The sequence below is a fragment of the Ceratotherium simum genome, chromosome 9 (genome assembly GCF_057802395.1).
Source record: "Ceratotherium simum simum isolate JZ-2026a chromosome 9, ASM5780239v1, whole genome shotgun sequence".
Taxonomy (NCBI): domain Eukaryota; kingdom Metazoa; phylum Chordata; class Mammalia; order Perissodactyla; family Rhinocerotidae; genus Ceratotherium; species Ceratotherium simum.
The window spans coordinates 41,146,228-41,171,301 of record NC_141908.1 but is presented as its reverse complement, the minus strand read 5'-3'; the positions used below and the strand labels follow the sequence as shown (position 1 = coordinate 41,171,301).

The following is a 25,074-nucleotide window of genomic DNA, read 5'->3' as shown; positions in this document are numbered from 1 at the left end:
TTAACATGCAAGTGGCAATATTAGAGGGGTCTCAAATCAATTTAGTAGGTCAACAGTAGCATTTCTTTTTTTAGGAAATAGATCAGGAAACATAATATTAGGGTACATTGCATATTGTAAAGGAAAATAACTGTTTCACAAAACTTTTGTATAAGTTTTGTACGTCTGTGCCTGTATGTGTATACAGTGTTGCAATCTCTGGCAAAAAGTTAATTTTTTAGGTGGATCTCAGGCAAAAAAAGTTAAAGAAAAAAAAAAGCCACTGTGCTTTGTATGTCAGAGACAGTGTTATCTCACAGACAGCCATCTACTTAGTCCCTTCTATTTACTCACGCACAGTCACACACAGACATTTACATAGAGATACATACACAGAGATAGATAGTAAAGAGCCGTTCCACACTAATTATCCATATTGTATCAGATATAAGCTGCTGGATTTTACTGTGAGAAAGAAACAATGTAATCGTTAATTTTTTGAGTTGTATCAACTGTATAAAAAACGTTTTCCTGTTTGATAAGGTTTTACTTTGGTTGTATACGAATCAAAACACTGTCAGTTAAGATTTCAATTTTTTAAAAATTATTATTATGAGATTTCAAAACTCGTTCTGTTTCCTTAAATTACAGATCATGCTTTTTTCTCTAGGGGCTAATTTGTGAAACCAGTAATACTGCAGGCTCATTCACACGTCCCTTTGCATCTTAAAAAAAAAAAATAACTTGAATAAATTCATTTGGGGTTTTTTCCGGTAAGCTGACTCATATAGTTTTTCTAACTTTAATGTTTAGTTAATCACTTTACAATACTTTCAATAAGTATTGTTTAATGTGAAGAAAGTGTATTTTAAAATAGGTAATTTCCACCCTGAAGACTTTGCAGTCTCAGCGATAATTCATTACTTACAAGAAATGATAGGAAAAGATACAAACTGTACTTTTAGACTTTTAGAAACAGCTGGAAGGAAGTTGTCGGTGCTGGAATCCTAACTCCATTGGGGTGAGGCAGGAAATTCAAAGCATTGCTGAGGTGTTCTAAACTGTCATGACAAAAGCAGTGCTTTACTTCCCTTTGCAACTTTTCTTTTTTCATTTTATCTTGACGAAAAAGGAAAAGAAGAGTTTGTTCTTGTCCCCTTCACAAGGCTTAGTGCTGAGGAAGAAAACTGGTCTGGATCTGAAAATTCCACATTTGGGGCTCAGCAGGAGGAGAAAACCACTCTCCACACACCTGCGTTCAGAATCCAGAAGAGTAGTTAATTTCGCACCTGAAGTGGGGCAGGATTTTGTGTTTACCATGTCCTAATAGCTGGTTGTGTCAGATGTAAATTGCTTATTGTTTTCATTTTCTTTTAAGATGGTTTTGGAGCTCTTACATGGTACTTCTGTGTATAAGAGATTAAATAGAATGTGAAATGCCACTTTTTATACTGGTTATACGTTGAAACAAAAGGATATCAGGCTGTTAGCCAACACAAAGTCTCTGTAGATCTAAGTTATTAAGGTGATTTCAGCTATCATATTTTCACCTTAAGAATACTTCAGTTTCTGGAACTCGGAATAGTGTCATTAAAAAAAATTTGTTCCTGTAAGCTTTAGTTGTAATTTTAGTATGGCTTACGTATTTATAATATTTTCTCATAATTATCTGTGACTAAATAGGGAATCAGTGCTTGGCGTAAGTGATGTACAGGGATGGCAGTGTGGTTCCTGCTGGCTTTCTGCTCCACGATGCAGCAGTTAGTCTTCCTTCTTGGGTCTGCCGGTTTACCTCTTCCTCCATTTCTCTGGCTATTTGGCAGACGGTTAAGAGTACCCAAGGGTTTGGGTGGGTTTTATCTTGATATGCCTTAGCTGGAGACTGTGAGAAGCATTATCCAGCTGTAGAATTTGAAAGCTGGAAGGGAACTTAGAAATCACCCAGTCTAACGTGCTCATTTCCCAGGTGACGAACTGACCTGTCCTGTCCGCAAATGACATTCTAGTTACTGGCCAAGGCAGGATTTGAATCCCAATATTCAGATCTTTCCATCCAAGAATTTTTGCTTTCTATATACCTTTTCATAGAGAGGAGGGGGAAGAATTTCCCTAGTTTTACATTTCCCCACAAGCTATCCTCTTCATTATCATCTTTAAATTTTCTTTTCTCCCTGTGTGACTCTGGACAGTAATCTGTGACATCATATCCATATTCGATCTCAATTTCTAGGTTATCCAGCTACCTTTCCCGTACCATCCTCCTGTCGCTCCACTCCCCAAATATCCACTTGTCCTAGCATACCCTCTGAGCCAACCAAGGTTGATCTTTGCACTGGCTTTCGTAAAGAATGGTCCTTCTTGTCTTTATCTTTGTTGGCTCTTTCTCTCCGCTCGCTGAATACCGCCCCTCTCAGGACTGCCATTCCTCTAACTTACCGTTAATATTCAGCTCGCTCAGCTGTCTACCCCCTCTGTGAAGCCTTCTTCAACCTGTCTGTCCCAGGCCTTTTCATCCCTGATCTTCCTTGGTTGAACTCTTTTTAGAAACTGTACTATACCACGCCCTTATATGTGATGCAATTAAGGGTACATAAGGCATGATGTACATTAACCACTGTTAAATGCTTTTCCTTCCTGGTGAATGTGTTTTCTGGTAAGGAAGTTTTCAACCTATTACCTTAAGCCCCTCACTACTTTCTTGGCTCTCTAGTTTTCTGGTGAATAACTTGTATTTAATGCCTCCAGTCTGGTATCTTCATGTTGTATTTTTTTTAAAAAGACTATTTTTTTAGAGCCGTTTTAGGTTTACAGCAAAATTAAGAGAGAGATACAGAGATTTCCCATATACCCCTGCCCCCACACAGAATGCATAGCCTCTTCCATTATCAACGTCACTCACCAGAATATGGTACGTTTGTTACCAAAGGTGAACCTACATTGACACATCACAATCACCCACAGTGTCCATAGTTTACGTTAGGGTTCCCTCTTGATGTTGTACATTCTGTGGGTTTGGACAAATGTGTAATGACATGTATCAACCATTGTAGTATCATATAGAATAGTTTCAGTAACGAAAAAAATCCTCCGTGCTCTGCCTGTTCATCCCTCCCCCCAACCCCTGGCTACCACTGATCTTTTTATTGTTTCCATAGTTTTGCCTTTTTCAGAATGTCATATAGTTGGAATTGTACAGTATGTGGCCTTTCCAATTATCTTCTTTTCAGTTAGTAATATGCTTTTAAGGTTCCTCTGTTACTTTTCATGGATTGATAACTCATGTCTTTTTAACACTGAATAATATTCCATTGTCTGGATGTACCACAGTTTATTTATCCTTTCACTTACTGAAGGACATCTTCATTACTTCCAAGTTTTGACAATTATGAGTAAAGCTGCTATAAACATGTGGTGCAGATTTTTGTGTGAACATAAATTTTCAGCTCCTTTAGGTAAATATCAAGGAGTGCAATTGCTAGATTGTATGATGAGTGTGTTTAGTCTTGTAAGAAACTGCCAACTGTCTTCCAAAGTGGCTGTACCATTTTGCATTCCCAACAGCAACGTGTGAGAGTTTCTGTTGCTCCACATCCTCCCTTGCATTTGGTGTTGTCAGTGTTCCAGATTTTGGCCATTCTAATAGGTGTATAGTGGTATCTCTATGTTGTTTTAGTCTGCAATTCCCTGATGACATATGGTGTGTAGCATCTTTTCATATGCTGATTTTCCATCTGTATATCTTCTTTGGTGAGGTGTCTGTTAAGGCCTTTGGCCCATTATTTTATCAGGTCGTTTGTTTTCTTATTGTTGAGTTTTAAAAGTTCTTTGTATATTTTGGATAACAGTCCTTTATTAGATGTATCTTTTGGAAATATTTTCTCCCGCTCTGTGGCTTGACTTCTCATTGTCTTGAATTTGTCTTTTGCAGTGCAGAAGTTTTTAATTTTAGTGAAGCCCATCTTATCCATTATATTTTTCATGGATTGTGTCTTTGGTGTTGTATCTAAAAAGGCATCACCATACGCAAGGTCATGTAGGTTTTCTCCTATGTTATCTTCCAGGAGGTTTGCAGATTTGCATTTTAGGTCTTTGATTTACTTTGAGTCAATTTTGGTGAAGGGTGTAAGGTCTGTGTCTAGATTCATTTTTTTGCATGTAAATGTCCAGTTCTACCACCATTTGTTGAAGTGACAATCTTTACTCTATTGTATTGCCTTTGCTCCTTTGTCAAAGATTAGTTGACTATATTTAAGGGGGTTTCATGTTGGTTTTTAACTCCTGCACCCCCACCCCTTATAAATGCTGTTACAAGCACTAGAAGGAACAAATTGCACAAGAACGCTAGTGTTTCTTGGACCAGAGTTCTCAGTAGGCAACTTGGGGCATCAGTTGGGTTCTTGGGAGAGCCCTTGGAGGGAACAGAACAGTTGAGCTGATTTGCATGCTGGAACACACAAATCTTTAAAAGATATTTGAATGATAAGGAATCTAGTTTCTTGGTGGGACCTCAAAAGAAAATTTGACCTCAGAAATCATATGCTATATCTAAGGTAGGTTTTCTACAATGGATTTGAACACCTGTTTGCCCTTTCTTCTTCTTACCCCCTTCACAACCACTGTCCCTACCCCAAAAAGCTTGTCCAGGCTGCTTTAATTTCTAAGGACTTTTCCTTTTTATTTAAGTTGATTTTCACTTCTGCAGCATGGTCCCCATCCATTCAATCAGTCGTGTTGTATCCAACAGATATTTATCTATTCAATACAAGTTTTAAATGTATTTCTTTTATCTGAAGTCTAAGAAAAGGATGCTTTATTCATGGAATTAGGTAAGGAGATTTCTGTGTAGACATTGCAGCTTTGCATGCAAGGATCAGCTTTGATAGATGTCTCGGAGAATATTAATTATGAAGTCTATCGGGAATTTTTATTTTTAGATTTTATTTGAATAGCTAACATAACAACAGAGACCTCTCGCCTTTGACAGACGTAATGCACCCAAAAATACTGAATAATCTATTGCTCAGTTTCACAATTTTAGAGGCGGCAAAGCTTGTTTCCAGACAAGGGACAGTGATACGAGAACCAGTTTCATGAACGAATTAGCTCTGTGATTTTTAGCTTTGCTATCCTAGCATCAAATGGGATTAAATGATATTTGCCCATTTGCCCCCCCTTCCCACGTCACGGATAAGTAAGAACCTGCATGTGGGAAGGGGCACTGTTGTTCGTCATCAGTATAGGTGCTGTCGTTTCATCCTGGCCCACCCGGAAGAGCATCTGCTTCCTGGCCAGTTTCTTGTCTCTCACTGTTTCACCTCCCACCTCTCAGCTGTGTGCCCTTTCCCAGCTCCCTCTGCCAGCGGCTTTATCTTTCTCAGCCACCATTCCTAGCCTTTTTGGGGCCACTCAGATGTCTCAAAGGAAACAAAGAAAATACCCTAAGTGAAATTGGCCCATTTGGATGCTTTTCCTTCCCTCCTGTTCAATAATTCCCTTAAATTGTTAAATTTCTTTTATATCTTAAAAGCTTATGGAGAGTAGCTAGTGTATGGAATTAGTGTAATATACAGTGTCTCTACATAGTACTCAGTTCATGCCAGGCTTGATAGTATACTATTTCCTAGGGAAATGATAACGTTCCGTGACTTCTCTCTGCTCTCAGGAGCAACTGTAGTGATTATTTTGCTTCTAGAGAAAGGAAATAGTTGATGTGTTGAACCCCTCTGCTGTTTGGTGGATCTGTGTATGTTAAACACAAAAGCCTTAAAGAAGACTTGGGGGTAATTAAAAGGCAGATCCTAGGTTTCTTTTCCCTTCAGAATACATTAGAATTCTTAGGGAAGTTACTAAGTGTGAGGAGGAGGGGTGGGGCAGCTTTAGCTATAAGATTGGTCAGAGCACTATTCTTTAGCCTGTTAGAAATAGGAAGGAAATAAGACAATAGAATTTGTAATGACAGGTCTTTGTTTTCTGATTGTCTTTGCTGAATAGAAATCTACAACAATATACATGATTACTAACATATTTTAGTTCACACATGGTTAATTTTGCCTTTTTTGTAAAAGACTTGAGACTTGCATTTATGTAGGAGAGGCTGCTTAGTCTCACGTTGGGGTGGGGGATGATGTGGTGGAGAGGGAAATAGATTGCCGTGTATGTAGTTGCTGTGTGCCTGTTGTTGATCATCCTGTCTTTTAGTGTAGGAGGCAAGTGGGCCTTCCTGGCAGGATGGAGGCGTCAGAGCTGTCCGCACAGGAAGTCCTCCCTGAGTGCTGACAAGCACTCTTCCTGCTGGTGCCCACACCCACTCCTGCAGGGAGTGCGGAGGGGGTCTGGTAATACAGCCTCCCCATTTATTCACCATTTCTGTCAGTGTTGGCATACAAATTAAGCCCAGATAAATGTTATCATGAAAACTGAATTAGCTTGTTTCCCCTGCTCTTGGATGGACAGCCTGATAGGTAGCTTGTTTACCTGACCTGAAGCAGTGAAATTAGGCTAGAGAATGCTGAGATAGACTACTGGGCTCTTGTGGGTTGGATCAGCGCTTAGCTGACCACCCAGTTCCTTAATTAGGTTGAATTCCCGTAAATTAGCAAGCCCATCCAAGGGGTTGGGGGTGGGGGTGTCTTTTCAAATTCCAGAGCAGTTTAGGGATTTTGAGAGGCAAAATGTAAAAGGACAACCAGTAATGGGAATGGATATTTGGTAAAATATCGTCCCTTGGTAAGCTTCTTTTTTTTTTTTTTGAAGTTTACAGTTCGTGCTTTTGAGGCGCATAACTACAAAGTGTAAATGCTTTGAATTGATCAGCGTTCTGAAGTTGTAGTTAAAGACTTGTCAGTGATTGCATTTCAATCTGGGAGTGAGGGTTTCATTCTTGACAGAGTAAGTCGAGCTTTCCGAAAATGCTGACTCTGATGTTCAGCGGTAATATGCTGTAGCTTTCAAAAAAATTTTGCAGAAGTCTTTTGTTAATGAAAAGATTTATAAGGTAGAATTTAAAAAACTAACCTTTTTAAAGCTAACTTTGTTAAAAACACACACACACACACACACACAAGCCGACTGCTCATTAAATTAACTTGAAGGCACCTTTGACTTTCTTTCTTAAAAAATCATAGCTACCAATGTCACATTTCAGAGAAACTTGAATTTAATTATTGGGTTGCAAGAAGGATGGGCACAGAAAAATGAAATAATACAAATAGGACATTTAGGATGTAGACAGTGTGTGGGGTGCCTTTTAGAGTACCGTTTGAGGGCTCGGTTGTTGTGCAGCAGACCTGGGTTTGAATTGCAGCCCTGCTACCTACTAAATGTGTGACCTTGGCACATCACTTAATCTCTCTTGAGACTCAGTTTCCTAATGTGCAAAATGGGAGAACATTAACATATCTGCCTCACTGGGTTAAGTAGATTAATGCATATAAAGCCCTTGGCACAGTGTCCGGCACATATTAATCATGCGGTACGTGACAGTAATTATTACTCATGCTATTAAAATTATCATTAACCCATTCTGAATATTTTAGAGTAAACAGCTTTATTGTGTTTAAATTTTCTTGTGAATGTGTGTCCAGTATTTATCAGGATTAAATGTTTAATTTCAACAACTTCTAAATACTTAATCTTTGATCTGAAATTTTCTGTACCCCAAAATAAGAAGATGACAACCTAAAATAATTTAGTGCTTCTCTCTTTCAGGTATCTTTCTCTGTCTGCAGCTAGTTCTGGGAAATAGTTGATACTAGGGTAACATTTGAATTTGAACGTGTTCTATACAGGATTCACCAGAGGCCAGTCGTCCTCCTCAGGGTACATTCAGGAACCCCCTTCTCCCCGCTGGGATCGGAGTGCTGGAGATTTCTTTCCCCTTCAGGCAGACTAGAGGGGAAGTGGGGAGGAACAGGCTCCCCACCTCCTTCCCGAAGTGGGAAATATTACTGTAATAAATATGGAGGCTTGTCAAAGATATATTAAATCAGCTATGTAAATTCTGAGATGTAAATCATGGTTCTACTTCTGCCAAAAATAAATACATAAATAAAAACCTATTACTTTCATGTCCAAATAATCTCCAAATAAATCATACCCCCAAATGTTTCTTTTAATCATTTAAGTCCACGCCCGGCGCTTCACTTTGCTGCCCAGAGAAAAGCAGAGGTTGGAGCTGATGAAGACTTGGAATGCAGTCTTTAAAATGTCTGATGGTTCATCTGCTTCGTGTTGGTGTAATCCCACTGAGAGGTGGGGATGGACCTGATCCACAGCTTCTTCCAGACTTTTTCAAGTCTTATCCCGGGTGACCCTGTTTCATCCCCCAACAGCTGCACTGAACACACCGGGTCCCACTGTGAATAACAGTGTGGTTTGTGGCAAGGACAGGTTCTCGGACATTAATCAAAGGTGATTTAAGAAAAAATTCAGTCTTGCCTAGCTTTGTCTACAGCTACAAGTTCTTTGTGTAAATCAGAGGCTTGGGGCAGGGAGGCAAATGTACGTGTTACTTCCCAGTGTGTCTGTCCTTAACTGAAGTGAGAAATAGGGGATGCCTGGCTAATTTCAGGGAGCAACTAGCAGTTGTACTGAATGACTTTGGAGAAGGAACACAGGTGTTTGTATGGCATGGCTGGAGGCATGAGGTGCCACCTGTGGCAGAGCAAGGGACAGGACTTCGTCTTAGTTTTACATCTAAAAAGCAGAGTCTTTATCCCTTAGAGAAAAAACAGGGATGCGAAGAAAGGATATGAGTTCAACGGCTTACTAAGGGCATCAGTCAAATAGATTTGATAGGATGTGATCTCAGGCAGGTTTTATCTTGGATTAAGCAGCACTGATGTTCCCAGTTCAAGTTCAGCTTTCATTTACACACTGACTATTGTTAACCCTTCTGCTACTTTCCTTCTTAAAGAGAATCTCTTGAGATAAAGGGGTGTTTGGACTCAATGATGTTAGTAAGGACTCTGGGCAGTGAGAAGAAGAATCCGCATAGTATAGGGCATGAAGAAATGGTTACATGTCTAGATTAATGAGGATCCCAGTGTGTTGGGATACTGTGGAATCAGGATGGTCATGGCAGAAACTGGGTGCAGAGCCAGATATCTCTCGTGGATAGTTGAGATTACTGGCAAGCTAAGCAAGGTTACATTTATTGCAACGGGTTTGCTTTTTGAACATTCCAAAGTGGAATTTAATTGTGTCTTACATATGCCTAATTTTCTCGTTTGTGGTAGTAAAAAGCTGTAAGATTTGAAATTTTTGTTGAATGTTTAGTGACTATGTGATTTTATGTTTTCAAACTGTTAGTCAATGTAAGTGATATCCTTGGGTTAATATATTTATTATTTAGAAGATGTGAGGTGAAAAAATTCCTGTACTGGTGTGAAACTGCTGAGCATTTGCTGTGAGGACACTTCAGGGTGTCTGACTTCCATCTCAAACTGAACCGTTTGACTTCCTCAAAAGTCATGTGTGTGGCATAGGGACAGAGAACTGTGGTTTCTTTCGATTGGTTAACAGAATTGTCAGGTGTGAGTACAGTTTCAGACATTCTTCCTAAGTGGCTGCTGACTGTGAAACCACACTGAGCCCTGGGTTGCAGGCTTTACAAAAGTTGTGTTCGTTGCTGCAAGTCCTGAGAAAGTTTCCAACTACTACCGCATTCTCACAGGGGTTAAATTTCACAACCTTAGCCAGAGTGAAAGGCAGCATGCCATGAATCTTATCCAGATGTCTCAGTGAGGCTGTATGTCTGTCTTAGAACTAGGTGAAGTCTTCCTTATTTGAGCATCTTGATTGAATCCGAACTTTCTTACACTTGAAGAGTAATCTTTTTTCCCAAGAGTCATCTTAGTAAAATTATCAGCAATTTTCAGTGAAATGTTGTTTGGAATTTGAAAACTTTTTCAAAAGTTCTAGTGATTTCTAAATTATTGTATATTAAAATGATATTATCATATAACTTCATGCAAGTTAATTTTGAGTCTCAGTAGATGTGTTCCTTAAAATGTGTGAATAAATTAATCTTACGTAAATTTAGTCATATTTAAGGTATGCATAGAGAATATGCTTCTGAATAAAATCCTATTATTAATTCCATGTTGAAGGAGGGTTTTTTTGGTAGAATGAACAGATCTTTTTTAAGGTGTAAATTTTGTATTTATTAAAGTAGCTTAAGATCTGTATTTATATCTTGGTAACTTCATTTGATTTGGGAAATACAGCCTCTGAATGGTGCTGGATACGTCCGTCTAGCATCCTAACGCTCCCCATCTTGTTCTTCTAGCAGTCTCTGGTCCCAGCGCACCCCATGGCCCCTCCCAGCCCCAGCACCACCAGCAGTAATAACAACAGTAGCAGCAGTAGCAACTCAGGATGGGATCAGCTAAGCAAAACGAACCTCTATATCCGAGGACTGCCTCCCAACACCACAGACCAGGACCTGGTGAAGCTGTGTCAACCGTAAGTAGCAGTTGTTCTTGTTGTTTTTAGCTGCTGAATATTTCCTTGGTCATATTATGGAGTGATATAAATTATATTATAAGAGAGGTTTAATATAAGACAAGTCTGTGATTGCTCATTATCGACACAATGGCAGGGTTTCCAGGTTTTAAGTCCTAGGACACTTATTCAGTCAGCATTAACATCAACAGAATGCCTATAAAACAAAATAAACTGGAGCATTTTCTTAGTAGAATATGACTTTATTGGCATATAAGAAGTAAAATATGCATTATTTTAAAACATATGGCTGGATCCTTTGAGGTGTGCTTATTTTTTATAGAAGCATCTCTGGGGGCCAATGTTTCCCATAATAAGAAAAATGTTAGTTGTCATTGTTTTGTCAGAAAGGTAGTTACCATCTAACCTTATCCTAAATGTGTCAAACTCTTCATTCCAGCCAAACAATGGTAGTCTGTCTTCACTAGCACCCCTAGCTTTGTGGTCTGGGTTGTTCACCTCATCTCTTTGGGAATTCTTATTCTCCAAATTCCTATTCCTTTTCTCACTTCCACCCTTTCTGAGTCTTGTGAAGAAATGTGTGCATGTACATGAAATTCCAAAGTAAATTTGCATTATATGCTAAGGTTGTTGATGAATGGAATATAAATACGCTATTTTGCTGCAATTACATTACCTCCCTAAGTAAGAAATCACTAATTTAAACTAAGGAGCCAGAAGCACTGTGCCGTGCAAGGATCACTGTGTAAAAACGTAAAGCCTCTAATCACATTGAGCTGGAAAAGCCTGCACAGAGAACAGCATCTTTTATTTATCCAAAGACAATAATGGCCCCTTACAAAAGGAATTTTACGTAACTGTGGAAGAAGTTGTCCATGAGAGGATGTTTCCTATTCCCTGAAAAATTTTCCCATTTCTAAACCTCTGATTAATAGCATCTCATTTCTATTGTCTTGGTGAAGATACAGATTTATTACTTCTTATTTTAAGGAAAAAAAATTTTTTTAAACTAACTTGAGCAGTATTTCCAAACTGGAACTAAAAGTAGCATCTGGCCTTCTCTCAGGAGGTAGTGGTGGTTTTCTCTTGTTTTTAGAGAGGCTGGTGGGACAGTGGGTGGTGGTTCTTTAGGATCTGGAGAGCTTTCCGAAAGCCATCACTCTTAGCCCCTCCCTGTGCCTTTCCCTTTAGCCTTTACCACCCTTTTGATCAGCCCACGTGGATATTGACTGCAGCCATTTGCTTCCAGGGCAGTGAAATAATGTCTTGTGCTAGGGACTCCTCTGAACGCAAGTCCAGCTCTTGGGGTTTGTCACGCCTGTCCAGAGTCAGAGGGAACTCTGCCAGGTGCGCCCTGCCCTACTGCAGCTGTTCAAGACCGCAAATAGGCCTTTTGCTATCTTGTCTGCTGCTGGCCTTTGCTGGCGTCTTCTTATGCTTTTGCAGCATAATTACAGGTAGATAGAGTGCCATAAAGTCTAAGGAGCTAAAAATATAACTTTGTAGGAAACAAAAGAATGAAGCTAACTCTCAAATTCTTGAGGTATAAGAGAAGGGAAAAGGATTTCAAGAGACAAATTGTTCCTCAGCTAGTTTTGAGTCATGTAAGGTGAGTTTTAACATCAAGGGCATAGAGTTAAATAACCATAAAATAATAGAGTACTGCCACGTTTTATATACAGTAAAGATGTATTGAAAAATTAAGCCACCAGTTTTTTTGTTGAATCAAATCATATTCCAAATCTAGTAGAAGAGCATTTTATCATTTTTCCTAGAAAATTCATTTCTTTTTTGTTGTTGGTCTATTTGATGTATGTAGATTTTCTTAACGTGTGCAAACATCACTTTCTTTGCTATTATCAATAGCAGCAATAACCATTTGCCACTCTCACTCTTTCCTATCATTTGTAAAATTCCAGGTTTGATATTTAACTCTGATGATAGTTTTCTTGATATGTAGTATACAGGGGACTCTATTATACAATGCAATAGATTATAGAGGACTCTATGTCAATATCTACCGAAAGCTTCATTCCCTTTAACACAGAGCATCTAATAAGTACCAGATTTGACTTGCTGACAATTTTGTGTTTTAGAATGTAGAGAGAGCCAAAAAAGGGCATTCCTGTTCTGGACTTAATTGTTTCCAATAAAAAGTAGCTAGTTGGTGACTTCAAAGTGACAAGAAACTTATGGGAAAGTAACTCATCCTAGAGCTTAAAAAACCCAGTGGACGTAATTAGAGATTTTTTAGAAAAGTGAATATCAGAAACTTCTCAGAAAACATAGGTGTAAATTCATAGCTCTAAAAAAGACAACATGTTTTACAAATAAAAATTTAGCACTGTAATTACAGATTGACCTGATAGGGATGAAAATAATTTGGGTCTGTAGGGGGCTGGGATGTTTTAGAGGATTATCTAATAGAAAGATGAGAAGATACCTAAGAATGTTTATAATAGTGACTCAGTTCAAAACAAACAGTGCAGGAAGTCTAAAGACAAGAATGACATGAGGATTGTGAAAACTGGGGAGGAAAACAAAAAATATTTTTAAAAAGCTATGCTTGGAGCAGAATATACAGATCCTATAATGTTAGGAGAAATGACAGTGAAAAAGCAGATACTGTGATGACACGAGATGACAGTTAACAAGAGGTGACAGTGAAAAAGCAGCCTCACCCCAAGTCAGAGAGACTCGTGACACTGGAAAGTGTAGATCCACATGGTTAAGTTAAGAGGAAGGGGCCCAGCTGGAGGGCAGTCAATTTAGGTTACTGAGGGAGACAGCATCGAGGACCAGGCAGGGATGTGACCGTGGTCGTGGTGCTAAGGTGATATGGATTGAAAGTAGGTAAATTTTCTAGGAGTATTTAATGAAAGAAGCTGACCAGCTCTAGTTAACTTCTAATTTGTGAAATATGTATGAGAAATCTTGTTGGGACCTCATGACTACTCCTGGCTGCTGCAACTTTGCTCCCGATTTCTAAAAAGTTATCTACTCAGAAAGAGTACATCAGTACAGTTAACCAGCAAGTATAGGAAATGGAATGCTCTGGCTAACAGAAAGGATTACTCTATTACCCCTTGACCTTCATACATTCTTAATTCTCTCCCTTCTCTAAAATCATGCCAAAAAATACTTTGCTTGACGGTGTTACCATTTTATATCTCTCATTCAAACTTTTCAGTGAATTTTCTTGACAGACAAGTTGAGTACTCTTGTTGCTTCCATTTTCTTGCCCTCTTAACCCTTTGCATTTTGCCTTCAAGTTCTCAACTGAGACTGCGTGGGCATCTTCCATTTCCCTTATTTTCTCTGGCTTTTTTTCACTATCGACCACCTCTCCTCCTCAATTTTTGGCTCTTTTGATTTCAGTTTTCTTGGCTCATTCCTCTCTAGCCCCATCCTCTCATAGGGGGCTACATATTCTCCAATTTTCTATAGATTTTCCACACGAATATTTTATTAGCACCTCAAATTCAACATTATCTTTTTCCTCTCCAAACTGTCACTTTGCCAGGTTTACTCTCCTCCACTGGGAGCTTTGGAGCAGTCATGACTGTTTCCCGTTATCCTCTTAGTCACCGAGTCCTGTAGCTTCTTTGGCCTTTCTTCTTCCTTCTCACTGCCAGAAGAACTGGGTGGTTCCTCCCTCCCTCCCTACAGTGTGACAAGCAAGAACCATTTGTCCTGCTGCTGCCTCACCTCAGGTGCCTCCCCATTACCCTTTCTTGATTCTTCAAGGCCAAGGCCAAGCTCACTCTGCCTCGGTGATGCTGGGGCCACACTGAGCTCTCCTTATTTCTTTTTATGTGTCACCACCTCACAATAAGCGTCTTCTTTCCATACAGTTCTGTCCTCCAAGTGCCTGTTGCATTATCTAGCAGCATGTCTGTGACAGCATGTCATGCTGACAGTGCATCATCCTCACCAGTTTCTCACCTACAGTATAAAATAATGATGTTCAGCGTGGCAAGTTTTTGGTACCCCCGAGTTACCCACCACAGTGCTAGGCGAGGACCTAATTCTCAGTCAGTAGCCTGTAAAACAGGTCAAATATGCTTGTATCATGAGGTTGTGATTAGGATTAAATCAAGTAATCTAAGGAAAGGAGCTGGTCTGCTGCCTAGAAAACTGTTGCTATTGAGCAAATATTTATCTCCCCTGTGCCTGAGCCTTTGCTCCTCAGAATCTTAACTACTAGAATAAACTTAAATTATATGTAATCCTACATGTAAAACTAAGGAGAAAAAAAATACCAGATTCTGATTCTGAAAGCTGAGAAAGCCAGGGAAGTAGGTTATGTTAACATAACTGCCAGCCTCCTCCTCCTTGAGGCTTTTTTTTTGGTCACTTGCAAAAGACTAGTTTCAGCCGTGTGACCACCCCTGATATATTTCTTGTCATAATGATGACTAGTGCATGTAAAATCTTCCGTTGTGTCCAAGCCATCTTTTCTGAAGATTTAAAAACATTTGTATGCAAGATTTGGTTCATAGTTCTTCCTGGTTTGCAGCGGGAGCAATGTGTGTGTTTCTGTTGGCCAAGGCTCGGTAGCTTAGAGGTTACGTGGTATTGACATCACATGAAAAGGTCTGGATAACTCAGTGTGTCAACAACTTATTTTAAAGGAAAATTCATCTATTGATATTAAAACAGAATGAGGTATTTCCACTCCTCCCACTTTCTACAGCTTTTTTCTGAATCCCAAACCAATCCTTGGTCAACCAATTGTTTTTCTTTTCATTCAATAGATATCTAATTCATTTCAAAGTGCAATAAAACGTGATTTTAATATAAATGTGAAATTAAATCTAGCTTACAATATTATAGCCTATTACTAATTAAAAGGAAATATTTTTGAAGTATAATCAATATCCCTGGTTGTAATAGCCAATTTATTTTCATCTCCTATCCCTTTGTTTTCTGTTCTCCGCAAGTTTTCCTTATTCTTTTGAATACAATACAAATACATCTCAAAAAGATGAAGCAGAAAAGCAAGATAGGTCAACAGAGGTAGACATATAAAACCATCCCTAATGTAAAACAGAATAAAGTAAATATTATAATTGGTGTAGTATTCTGTGAGAAGTCAGAGGAGGGCTTCATTATCCTTGATTCCAGGGGATCGGGATAGCTTTTAGGGAGGAGATAACATCTCCACCTTAAAGGACAAGGAAGATTTCTTGTGGAGTGGAAACAGTAGTGTCCTCCAGGTGTCAGAAAGAGCCCAAGAGGTGTGAGAGTGCTTCGATGTTTAAGAAAGCACAAAGAACACTTCTTGGTGCATAGCTGTCATCCAGCAATTGTTGGTTAGCCAGGGCTCTTGGTGACCAGAGTGGAGAGTGTGGGTATAGAGGAAAATGAGGCTGGAGATGCAGGTTGGGGGCATATTGTGTTAGCACCTTGACAAATAAGCTAAAAAGTTTGAGTTTATTCTTTAGTTACAGAGGAGGAGTTAGGCCTTGGAGTAGAAGAGAAGCATAATTCAATGTTATGTTTGTTTTTCTCTCAGAATGGTAATTCTGATGAAAATAGGAAGGTTGGCTTGGAGGAGAGAGACTCTCATAGACGAGAGATGATGCGACCCTGACCCAGGGCAGTAATAGGAAATGGGAAAGGGAGAGAACGCTGGGACTGCAGGGGGGTGTCTTGGAGATAGGAACATCAAGACTCGAGCATGATTAAAAATGACTGTAAGGTTTTAGCTCTGAGTAAAGGGAAAACTTGAGTTGCGTTAACTGAGAGAGAACACAGGAAAGGTTGGTTTCTCTCTCTCTCGCTGGTTCTCTCTCAGATCCCAAAGGCCAGCCTCTCCCTGTGTCCCCTAGATGTGACTGTGCTTTGATTCGTTTGTACAACCCACAAATAGGGCCCAGTGAACCAAATGCTGTTCTGAAACAACCAGCTTATTTGTTGAACACTGAATTGTGTGTGTGTGTGTGTGTGTGTGAGGAAGACTGGCCCTGAGCTAACATCCGTGCCCATGTTCCTCTATTTTATGTGGGACACTTGCCACAGCATGGCTTGATGAGCGGTGCACAGGTCTGAGCCTGGGATCCGAACTGGCGAACCCCAGGGCTGCTGAAGCCGAACACATGAACTTAACCTTAACCACTACGCTGTTGGGCCAGCCCCCTGTTGAACACTGATTCTAAAAGAGTATTTTAAGTTGTTCTGACTATTGTAAAAAATTAGGGCGACTATCAGAAAAATGGACAACTTGAAATAATTATATTCTTTCTGTATACATCCTCCTTTATCTCTGTAACTCTAAAATTCCTTAAGCAATCTATCTGCTGAAAGTTGTTTTTCCTCTACCTTGGAATAAAATGATCATCCCTTTATTCCAAAATGATTAGACTACTTTTAGGGTAAAATTTGAAATTGAAGGCATTCTAATAAGATGAATACAGTTTTCTATGCTTAATTAATCAACTTTTAGCCTATTTTGAAAGTACCTTAAATGTTTACTTCAGAGTAACAATGGGCCTGCCAGACTTAGTATTCTGAAAAAGGTAAATATGAAATGCTTTGGAATTTATAGAAACATGAAATGAGAGGACCTTAAATTCAAAACAAAACAATGATCCTGTGATGGAATAGGAAAAATCATTTCACCCAAAAGAGATCTGGTTATCATTTTCAAATTGAAGAGAGAATTTAGAGCAGGTGACCCAGGGTCCTTCAGGTATTCCCAAATGACTCAGTCCAAGAAGCATGAACGTATCCTGAGTTAGTACATTTATTGTAGAAAACACACACACACACTCCACGTATTTCTACACTAGGGTATTCAGATAGCTGTATAGACATGAAAGACATAGACCAGAGATTTTATTGCCTACATTCAGCATCATTCTAGAGTCAGGCATGTGAGTCTTACAAACCCAAAGCTCTTGATATAGGGTTGAATTAGAAGCTGGTATAAGGAGATGATCTCTATTTAAGGTATAATTTACCCTTCAAGTGTTGTCTTCTAGGCAAGTTCAAGTAGTGTCTTAGTGGTGGTGCTGGTGACAGTGGTTGTGGTGTATTTAACTCACACACACCAATAGTGAAAGACCAACAGATCATTTTTTCTTTGGTATCTACTGCATCTCAGATACTTGATTTTGGACATATTGAACTGTACTCTATTTCAAAGCCATTCGAATTTTCAGTTTTTTCTAAATTGTATTTTACAAGTGTACTGAAAACTATATCTAGCATATTTCTCAGATTCCTTTGAAAAACAGGGAAAGGGAAAGAAAAAGCAAAATTAACAGAAATGTGGAGTAATAGAAAAATAGTTCTTCTCTGATTGTGTGTACTTTTTAAAAAAATAGATTTCTTTATTGACTGACATACTTTTTTTTTTTTGAGCCTCCCAAAAAAGGAAATTGAGTTAAGATGATGAGTTTTCCACAGTTAATCATAGAAAATGCAGGCCATTTTGTTTCTATTACTGTTATATAATTTCTTGCCCATATACATATTTTATTTTTATTATAAATAATAGGATTTCTTTTAAGTTCCCAATTTTTTGTTCTGTAAAGCAGCTAAGTTTTATCCTCTCAGGAGTTCTTTCTTCACTGATCTAGAAGATTCTCAATACTTAAAATACTAACAGCAGTAGTTTCTGGGACTTAGCTTCTCCTATTATTGCTAGCATAAAAGTATGACACATAACAAATAATTCAATGAGGGCTTAGACCAAGGAACTTGGGCATTTTACTGAAAAGTGTGATCTAAGATGGAAGTTTTCAGACTTTGTCTCATCCTTTTAAAAAGGCATGCCAGTCTATTGAGTCAAAACGTTGAGTCACTAATTATGATTTAACTCTTCATGGACAGTATTCCATTATGGTTCTATATAGTCAAAGAGTATGACACGGTGCATTGGAGACAGCAAAATATATCTTCCTTGTGATCTTTTTTTCTAAAAACGAAGGTCAAAGCAGATTTGAGAGTTTAGGAACAACATTGTATTTAACTAAATCTTGTCTCTGTTCATCTCTTGGATCAGCCATATAGAATCATTTTCTTGTTCATGTTAATGGCTTCATTTTTCTTCTTGGTATGAAAGAATTCTGGCACTTTTAAGAAATACTTTGTATACAGTAGATCTTTGACATACCAAGTTATAGTCTGAAGACTTTTGGAAATCCCAGAATTTCACAATAATAATTTTAGCATCAAACAAATTCCCCATGAATACCTACTTTCGAGTAGAGCACCATCTCTTTCTTAGACCTCTCCTTGCTCTTGCTTTACTTTTATCGTTACAACTATCAGTTGGCTTTTTTTAGGGGGTGGGCAGTTTGTTTAAAATTAACACAATATTTAATCCCTTCTTGAGAGTTACTGCTACACAATTAGAGCAAAATCTTCTTGAATTATGGACCCTGGGTGATAGGGAACGCTTCTTCGCTGGCTACATGACTCACTTCCCTCTGCCTAAGAGTGCCCACGATTCAAATACATGATGCAGCAAAATTAAAAATTACTACGTCAGAGACTTTCAGTGTCGTCCTGAGTAGTTGAAACCGCAAGTATTAATTATTGCCAAATACCTATTGTATGCACGCATTTGATATTTTGGCAAAAAATCTCGGTTGTGTCTATTTTCTAATTTATCCTTAGTGTAAAACCTGCTGGCAGGAATGGATATTTAGAGATTTAGCCTACCCTCCTTATTGTCAGTTGACCTTTTTCTTTAGGATTTCTTTTTATTATTCCGAGGCATGGTTAAGAGCCATTCTCCCCTGTATTGCCCAAATACTGCACAAGCTATTGGCAAACCAATTGTAATATTAGCCTTAGCAGAAATTAATTGGGAAGCCAGCTCTGAAAATAATGGCCATAACCATAAAAAATTTTTAAAGAGCATTCTCTCCTTCTCCGTGAGAGCACATGAAATTTACTTTATGTCCATTCTGTGTTCCTTTATATGAACCTTAGATTTCTGTAGCAGCAGCCTGGGGGTGTTTTAACCATTATATGAAGGTGAAGGTAATGTCATCAGGAATAAAAGCCTTTAAAGTCTTTACTTGACGTTGTGCTCAGTTTGACTTACTGAATTTATAGAACTTCTTCCTTAAAGAATTTCCTTGTTGGGTTACCATGAATCTTAGAAATTTACAACTTCTCCCTTCATCTTTCCCCATCTTCATTTTATAATAAATATCTGTGAAAAAATCCTGTATAATGTGTATAAACACCTGAATAATGCCAGCGGCTAACCTTTGTCAGATGCTTACTGGGTGCCAGTAATTGTGCCAAGTGTTTTATTATTTAATGCTAAGAACAACTTTGTCAGCAGTATTGTTATCCCTATTTTAAAGATGAAGTTGAGAGAGGTTTCTTTTTCTTATTGCTCAGGATAATACAGCTAATAATGGTGGAACTGGGACTGGAGCTTGGACAGTCGGCTCTATCGCCCATACTCTGAACCCCTGTGCTTTCTACCTCCCCAAATATACTCTGACTGCCAGCTGATCATCTTCATCCTTCCCTCATCAGTGCCCATGTTCCCACAAGCTACAAAAAGACTTATTTCTCCAGGATTCTAAAAGAGATGTTCAGCCATGATAGATTTAACAAGATTTTGTGAGAAAAATCAGCTTTCCTTAAGTCCAGTTGAATAGCCAAGAGAATCAAAAGCTCAAAGTAAAGGCAGGAGGATAGAGGAGGAACTCGTCTTTCCTGACCTCTCACAAAGTAATCCCTTTTAATGTAGCTGCTTATGTGAGACTCAGCTCCTGATTTGCTGTCCAGTGTGCAGCTCCCCAGGATTGTACAGCACAGAGGAGGTAATTTGTCATTTGCTTGATACCTGAGGGGGTTAGTGCATATACAAAAAGAAACATTCTTTTGGGGATCGCTGTCTAACAAATCCAAGCAACGTTGCTTTAGAAAATAATGGGCATAACATAGCATTATATTTTTACTACTATTATAAATATGATTAAAACATAAGACTACGCCACTTTTGAGGAGGAATTAAACAAGTAGAAGTGAGTGGTGAATGCCTTTGATTTTGCTAGACTGCACTTGGTAGGACACATTTTCTGTGCTCAAGGAGGTTCTTGTCTTATATAGACAATAACCTTTATACATCACATATACCAGAATGTATGTAATGTGTCATGTGAGAGATAGAAAGTGCCACAGTGATTAGATTGGGGGCATCAGGAAAAGCTTGGCATTTGAATGAGTCTTCAGGGCCGAGTGAGCAGCTGAAGCCCAGGTTTGAGGCCAGGACTAGCCTGGCTGCCTGCCTTGTCTGGTCCTTACCAGGACCACCTCGTCATGGGGGATTTTAATGCCAGAGGAAGGTTTGTACTTCACTGGGAAGGTAGGTAATACATACCGTCTCAAGATTTGTTCTTTATAGAATGTGAAAAAGAGGGTGGGTCCAAGGAAGAAGATGATTTAAAGATGAGTATACAATTTTGATTCTAGGAAACTGGGAGTTTGGTAACATTAACAGATATATGGGGATCAGGAGGAAGAGCTTATTTTTATTCTTGCCTGGCAATTCTCATCCACTCTTGGGAAACTTTTCAAATGGAGTGCATGTTTGCTTCATGAGTTTGTGCTTTTGGTGTGGCTATTAAATGAAAAGAAATAATGCATCAATTCCAGACTGGTGAATCTTCAGTGCAGAAGAGAGACTAGTAATTAAACATGTTTATTTGTCAACTGGAATACCATATAGTGGAAACTTTCGATCGATATAGTCCTTATGATCAACAATGATAAGATCTATATATTCTTCTAATATGTGATTATTTTCTTCAATTTTTATAGTTGTTTTAGGGGCTTAAACTTTTTTAAAAGTTCCTTTTTGTTTAATAACGTGCTTTGCAACTCCCTTGATAGGATCATTTGGCTTCAGACTGGAGACTTTTGAGAAGAGATTTTATAAGAGCCATGGGACTGAGTGGGAGGAGAGAAGAATGAGTTTCTCTAAATGGGGTATCTAGAATTAGTGAGGAAGTACACTCATAACACAAACAAACCTGACCAAGTTCCTGGCGCTGCCAGGGGACAAGGACTCTTTCTCCTCCTGGCCGTCTGTGCACTCACTGAGCTGGCCATACCAGGCTTCAACTTATCTAAATTGCTTATGGGACCAGGATCACTTGTCTTCCTTATTTTCTCTTTATGCCATAGCATCTTCCTGCCTCTATTAAGTGTCAAATGTCAATGGGGGAACACGTATGAGGAAACAAACATTTTTTTTTAATATCAGCATTTACGTGCATAGTTGTGGATTTCCAACTTACAAAGGCCACTTTCTGCTAGCATGAGGACTGTTTCTTTAAAGATGAAACAAAGAGAGAGTCATTTGTGATCCTAGAAACAAATTAGGCTGCTGGCCCATTTGGACAGGAGCACTGATCCTTTCCAAGGGTTTTTCCAAAATGTTTCATCTTCACCCCCAAATCTAAGTCATAAATTATGAAAATAGTATTATTTCCCCTTGATAGACATAGCTTTTGCTCCAATACTTAATCTACTTAAATGGCCCTTTGTAGTCCTACTAGCTGGCTAGATAACATTTTCTTTCTTATATTTTCCCTTCTACCCCTTTATGCATTATCTTTTTTTGTTTGATACTATACAATTAGCTGTTAAAAGCCAAACCCGTTTAATTTTGACTCAGATTTTTGAGGTGAAAGAATCTGAGCATTTATTTAATTACAAGTTTATTGCACTTTTTTCATCTCCGGTCTGAATCACAGAACTTTACATCTCTTCTAGTCAAGTGGCTGTTAACGAAGAGTGCTCGCCAGAATTAAAATACACGTGCCCAGGCCCTTCAGTAGATTCTGAGTCAAAAAATTCAGAGAGATACATGTGCAGAGAGGCAGAATAACATGCAATTGTACTACAGAGCACAGGTTCTAGAGCTTTCCACCTGGCTCTGATACTTGCTTGGGCAAATTTCTCAACCTGTCTGTGCCCCAGTTTCGTCACCTGTAAAATCAGAATAATAATAGTACAACACAGAGTTCTTGTGGGGACTAAATGGGTTAATACATGTAGAGTGCTCAGAACATTTCCTGGCACATATTAATGTTACTATGATCATTATGTATTTTTTAAAGCTCCCAGGAGGTTCTGATGTTCAGTCCCAGTTAAGAGTTTCTGATTTAGTCCCTTCATGGTATAACTGAGAAAGCTGAGGCTCAGGAAAGGTTAAATGACCTTCTTGAAGTCAAAATTAGAAGGTGACAGGCTTGGGAATAGATCCCATTGTCTCCTGAAACACCTACCTATCTTGATTTGCCTCTTTACTCTTCATGAATGAATATAAGCTCTACCTTCAACTCTGCCCTTAATCATAAGTATGGAATATCTGCACTTCACGTTCTTGCCAAAGAACTTAACGTTGTCCTCTCCACTGCCAGCTCTTGTCAAAAACTGTTGGAAGAAATCAGATTTATGAAGAATTGCCTGAAGGCTCTGTAGTTCCTTTGTTCATCAGGGGAGCTTCCCAACCTTGTCGTGGCACACATAGAATAGGATGATGTTTGTATTAGATTAGGTTAGCATTAGATTAGATTGGATTGGTATATCATCCAGTGGCGAGGCTGCTCAGTGCTGGAAGTGACAGGCCCTGCCCAGTGTCCAGGGGCTGATGGGGTCTGTATCTCCACACCTGTAAGAGAACTACCCCAGCAGGCAGGTTAGAAAGTTTTTAGTAGAAAAGCCCTTAGTCAAATGAAATCTTAAACGGAACTACATATACAAATATTTCAAAGTATTTTTTTTAGTATATGTTTGATAAATACAAATTTATAAAATTCATCAGAGAGAACAGTGAGGCAGTTTTGATGAACTCAAACATTTGAGATTGGGACTTGGGGATGCCAGTTGCAGAACAGTATCAACAACTTAACATATGTAGGTTATCTCTGTATTCCATCTTAGTGGTACAGTATTAAGAAAAATATTTACTCAGGTCCATAAGGAGTTGCAAAGGTAACAATTTTTTAACAGCTCATTTTATCTTCTTAGTATGTTCTTGAATTAATCTGATCCAGAAGCTAGAGAGAACCAGAAATTTTTTTTGTTTTGATGTTTAATCCCTAATAATACAGCTGTTCACAGGAGCACCTGAAACTTAGTCAGTACCAGTCCTAGTGGTGTCCCTTTGTCGTGATTCAATGTGGTAGGTAGCTTATTATTGTACAACTGGCTATTAGATCATGGTGAGGGTGTACGCCAACTAGTTGTACCTGCTCTTGGCCTGTCATTTGTTTGAGCATGATTTGTGTGTAGGTCATTTGTACAATTTTATGTGAATGGACATGCATAGACTTGAACTTCAGAGTACCAACATAGTGTTATAACTTTCCTAATCAGTGACTCATTTTTAAGAAGTTAAAAGGTGCTCAAAGAGATGGCAAGAGACACATTTGTCCAGCATCTGCACTTGAAGTTACTTCATATAAAGTGATTATCAGTGTGTTAAGATTTGTTGTGCTGTATATTTGCTTGCATTTCCTATTTGTTTTTGTATTTAAAGGCTAAGAAATAAAATTCAAACTGAAAATTGGTAGAACTCCTAAAGCACCTCTTCAGAGCCTAACTTGATAATCACTGTTTCAGGGAGTGTGGATTTTATCCCTGGATGCAACAAAGTTGGCCGAGAGCCTAGTATGTTAACCACTTAGTATGTTAACCACTAGCTTTTTGCCCTTGTAGAATTCCGTACCAGCGCCAGGGTATTTGAGCACCAAGTGGTCATTTGCCGGAGCATTGCACATAGGGTGTGGCCCTGAGGGAGACCCACAGGAGGAAGATCCTTCTGGCCTTAGAGCTGGGACAAACGGAACTTCTCATGAGCCCTTGACTTGCATTTACTCTCATGAACACTCAATTTCGTAATTGTATTTCCTTCTTATTTTGAGTACTAGAAAGTTCTGAACCAAATTTGCATCTACTCTTGGCAGTTCTGCAGGACCTCACTTTCTGGTTCACATATTTGCCTAAGAACTCTACTCCTGGGTTTATTTTCCCTTCACCTTGAAACTTTGCATCTATTTCTGTCTTGTGATGTTGCTTATATTTTTGCCAGCAGTCTCAAACTTTTATGGGAAGAGGTATAAATAAATATTTCTCATGCTTTCTATTTGACTGCTTCTTTTATAATCGCAGTAGGTGGAACATTTCTTGGTCATCTTCTTTTGTCAGTTTGTACAGCAATCATTCTTATCAAAGTGGCTTGCTTGGAAATACTGATATTTTTAATATCTAATAGCATTTCCATTGGAAAGGAAAATCTAGTCCCTTCTCTTCATGGCCCTGTAAAGACATAAGTGGATGCACACTGTTCCCTGACTGTCAGTAAGCATTAAAATCAGCAAATACCCAAAATCGTGATTTCCAGCAACTCTGAGCTTGATTGACATCTTCAGCAAAAGGAAGGTTTTTTAAAATGTGCTTTTCTTATATCCGTTTTCACTTGGAATTCACTTTGGCTTTGAAGTAATTGTCTGTCTTAAAAGGTTTGAAGACCAGAAACATTCAGCAACTTGCCTGGATGTGTGTTTTAGCTGTAGGAGTTTGTTTCCTCTGTGTTTTAGTGGCTTAATAAGTCACAATTTAAATGATTTGATTCTAGCTTCTAAA

The 25,074-nt window shown here is 38.7% G+C and overlaps 1 protein-coding gene across 7 annotated transcripts in view; it reads left to right on the top strand.

The window, feature by feature from the left end:
- RBMS1 (RNA binding motif single stranded interacting protein 1) overlaps nt 1-25,074 on the top strand; it is a 207,565-nt gene that overhangs the window by 106,716 nt on the left and 75,775 nt on the right. For 5 of the 7 annotated variants that reach the window (XM_014785903.2, XM_004428272.3, XM_014785907.2 and 2 more), the window contains exon 2: nt 10,268-10,443. In XM_014785903.2, coding sequence (XP_014641389.1) covers nt 10,268-10,443 — 176 coding nt within the window. The remainder of the gene's footprint in view (nt 1-10,267; nt 10,444-25,074) is intronic. The other 2 variants (XM_014785904.2, XM_014785906.2) reach the window with 1 other exon arrangement.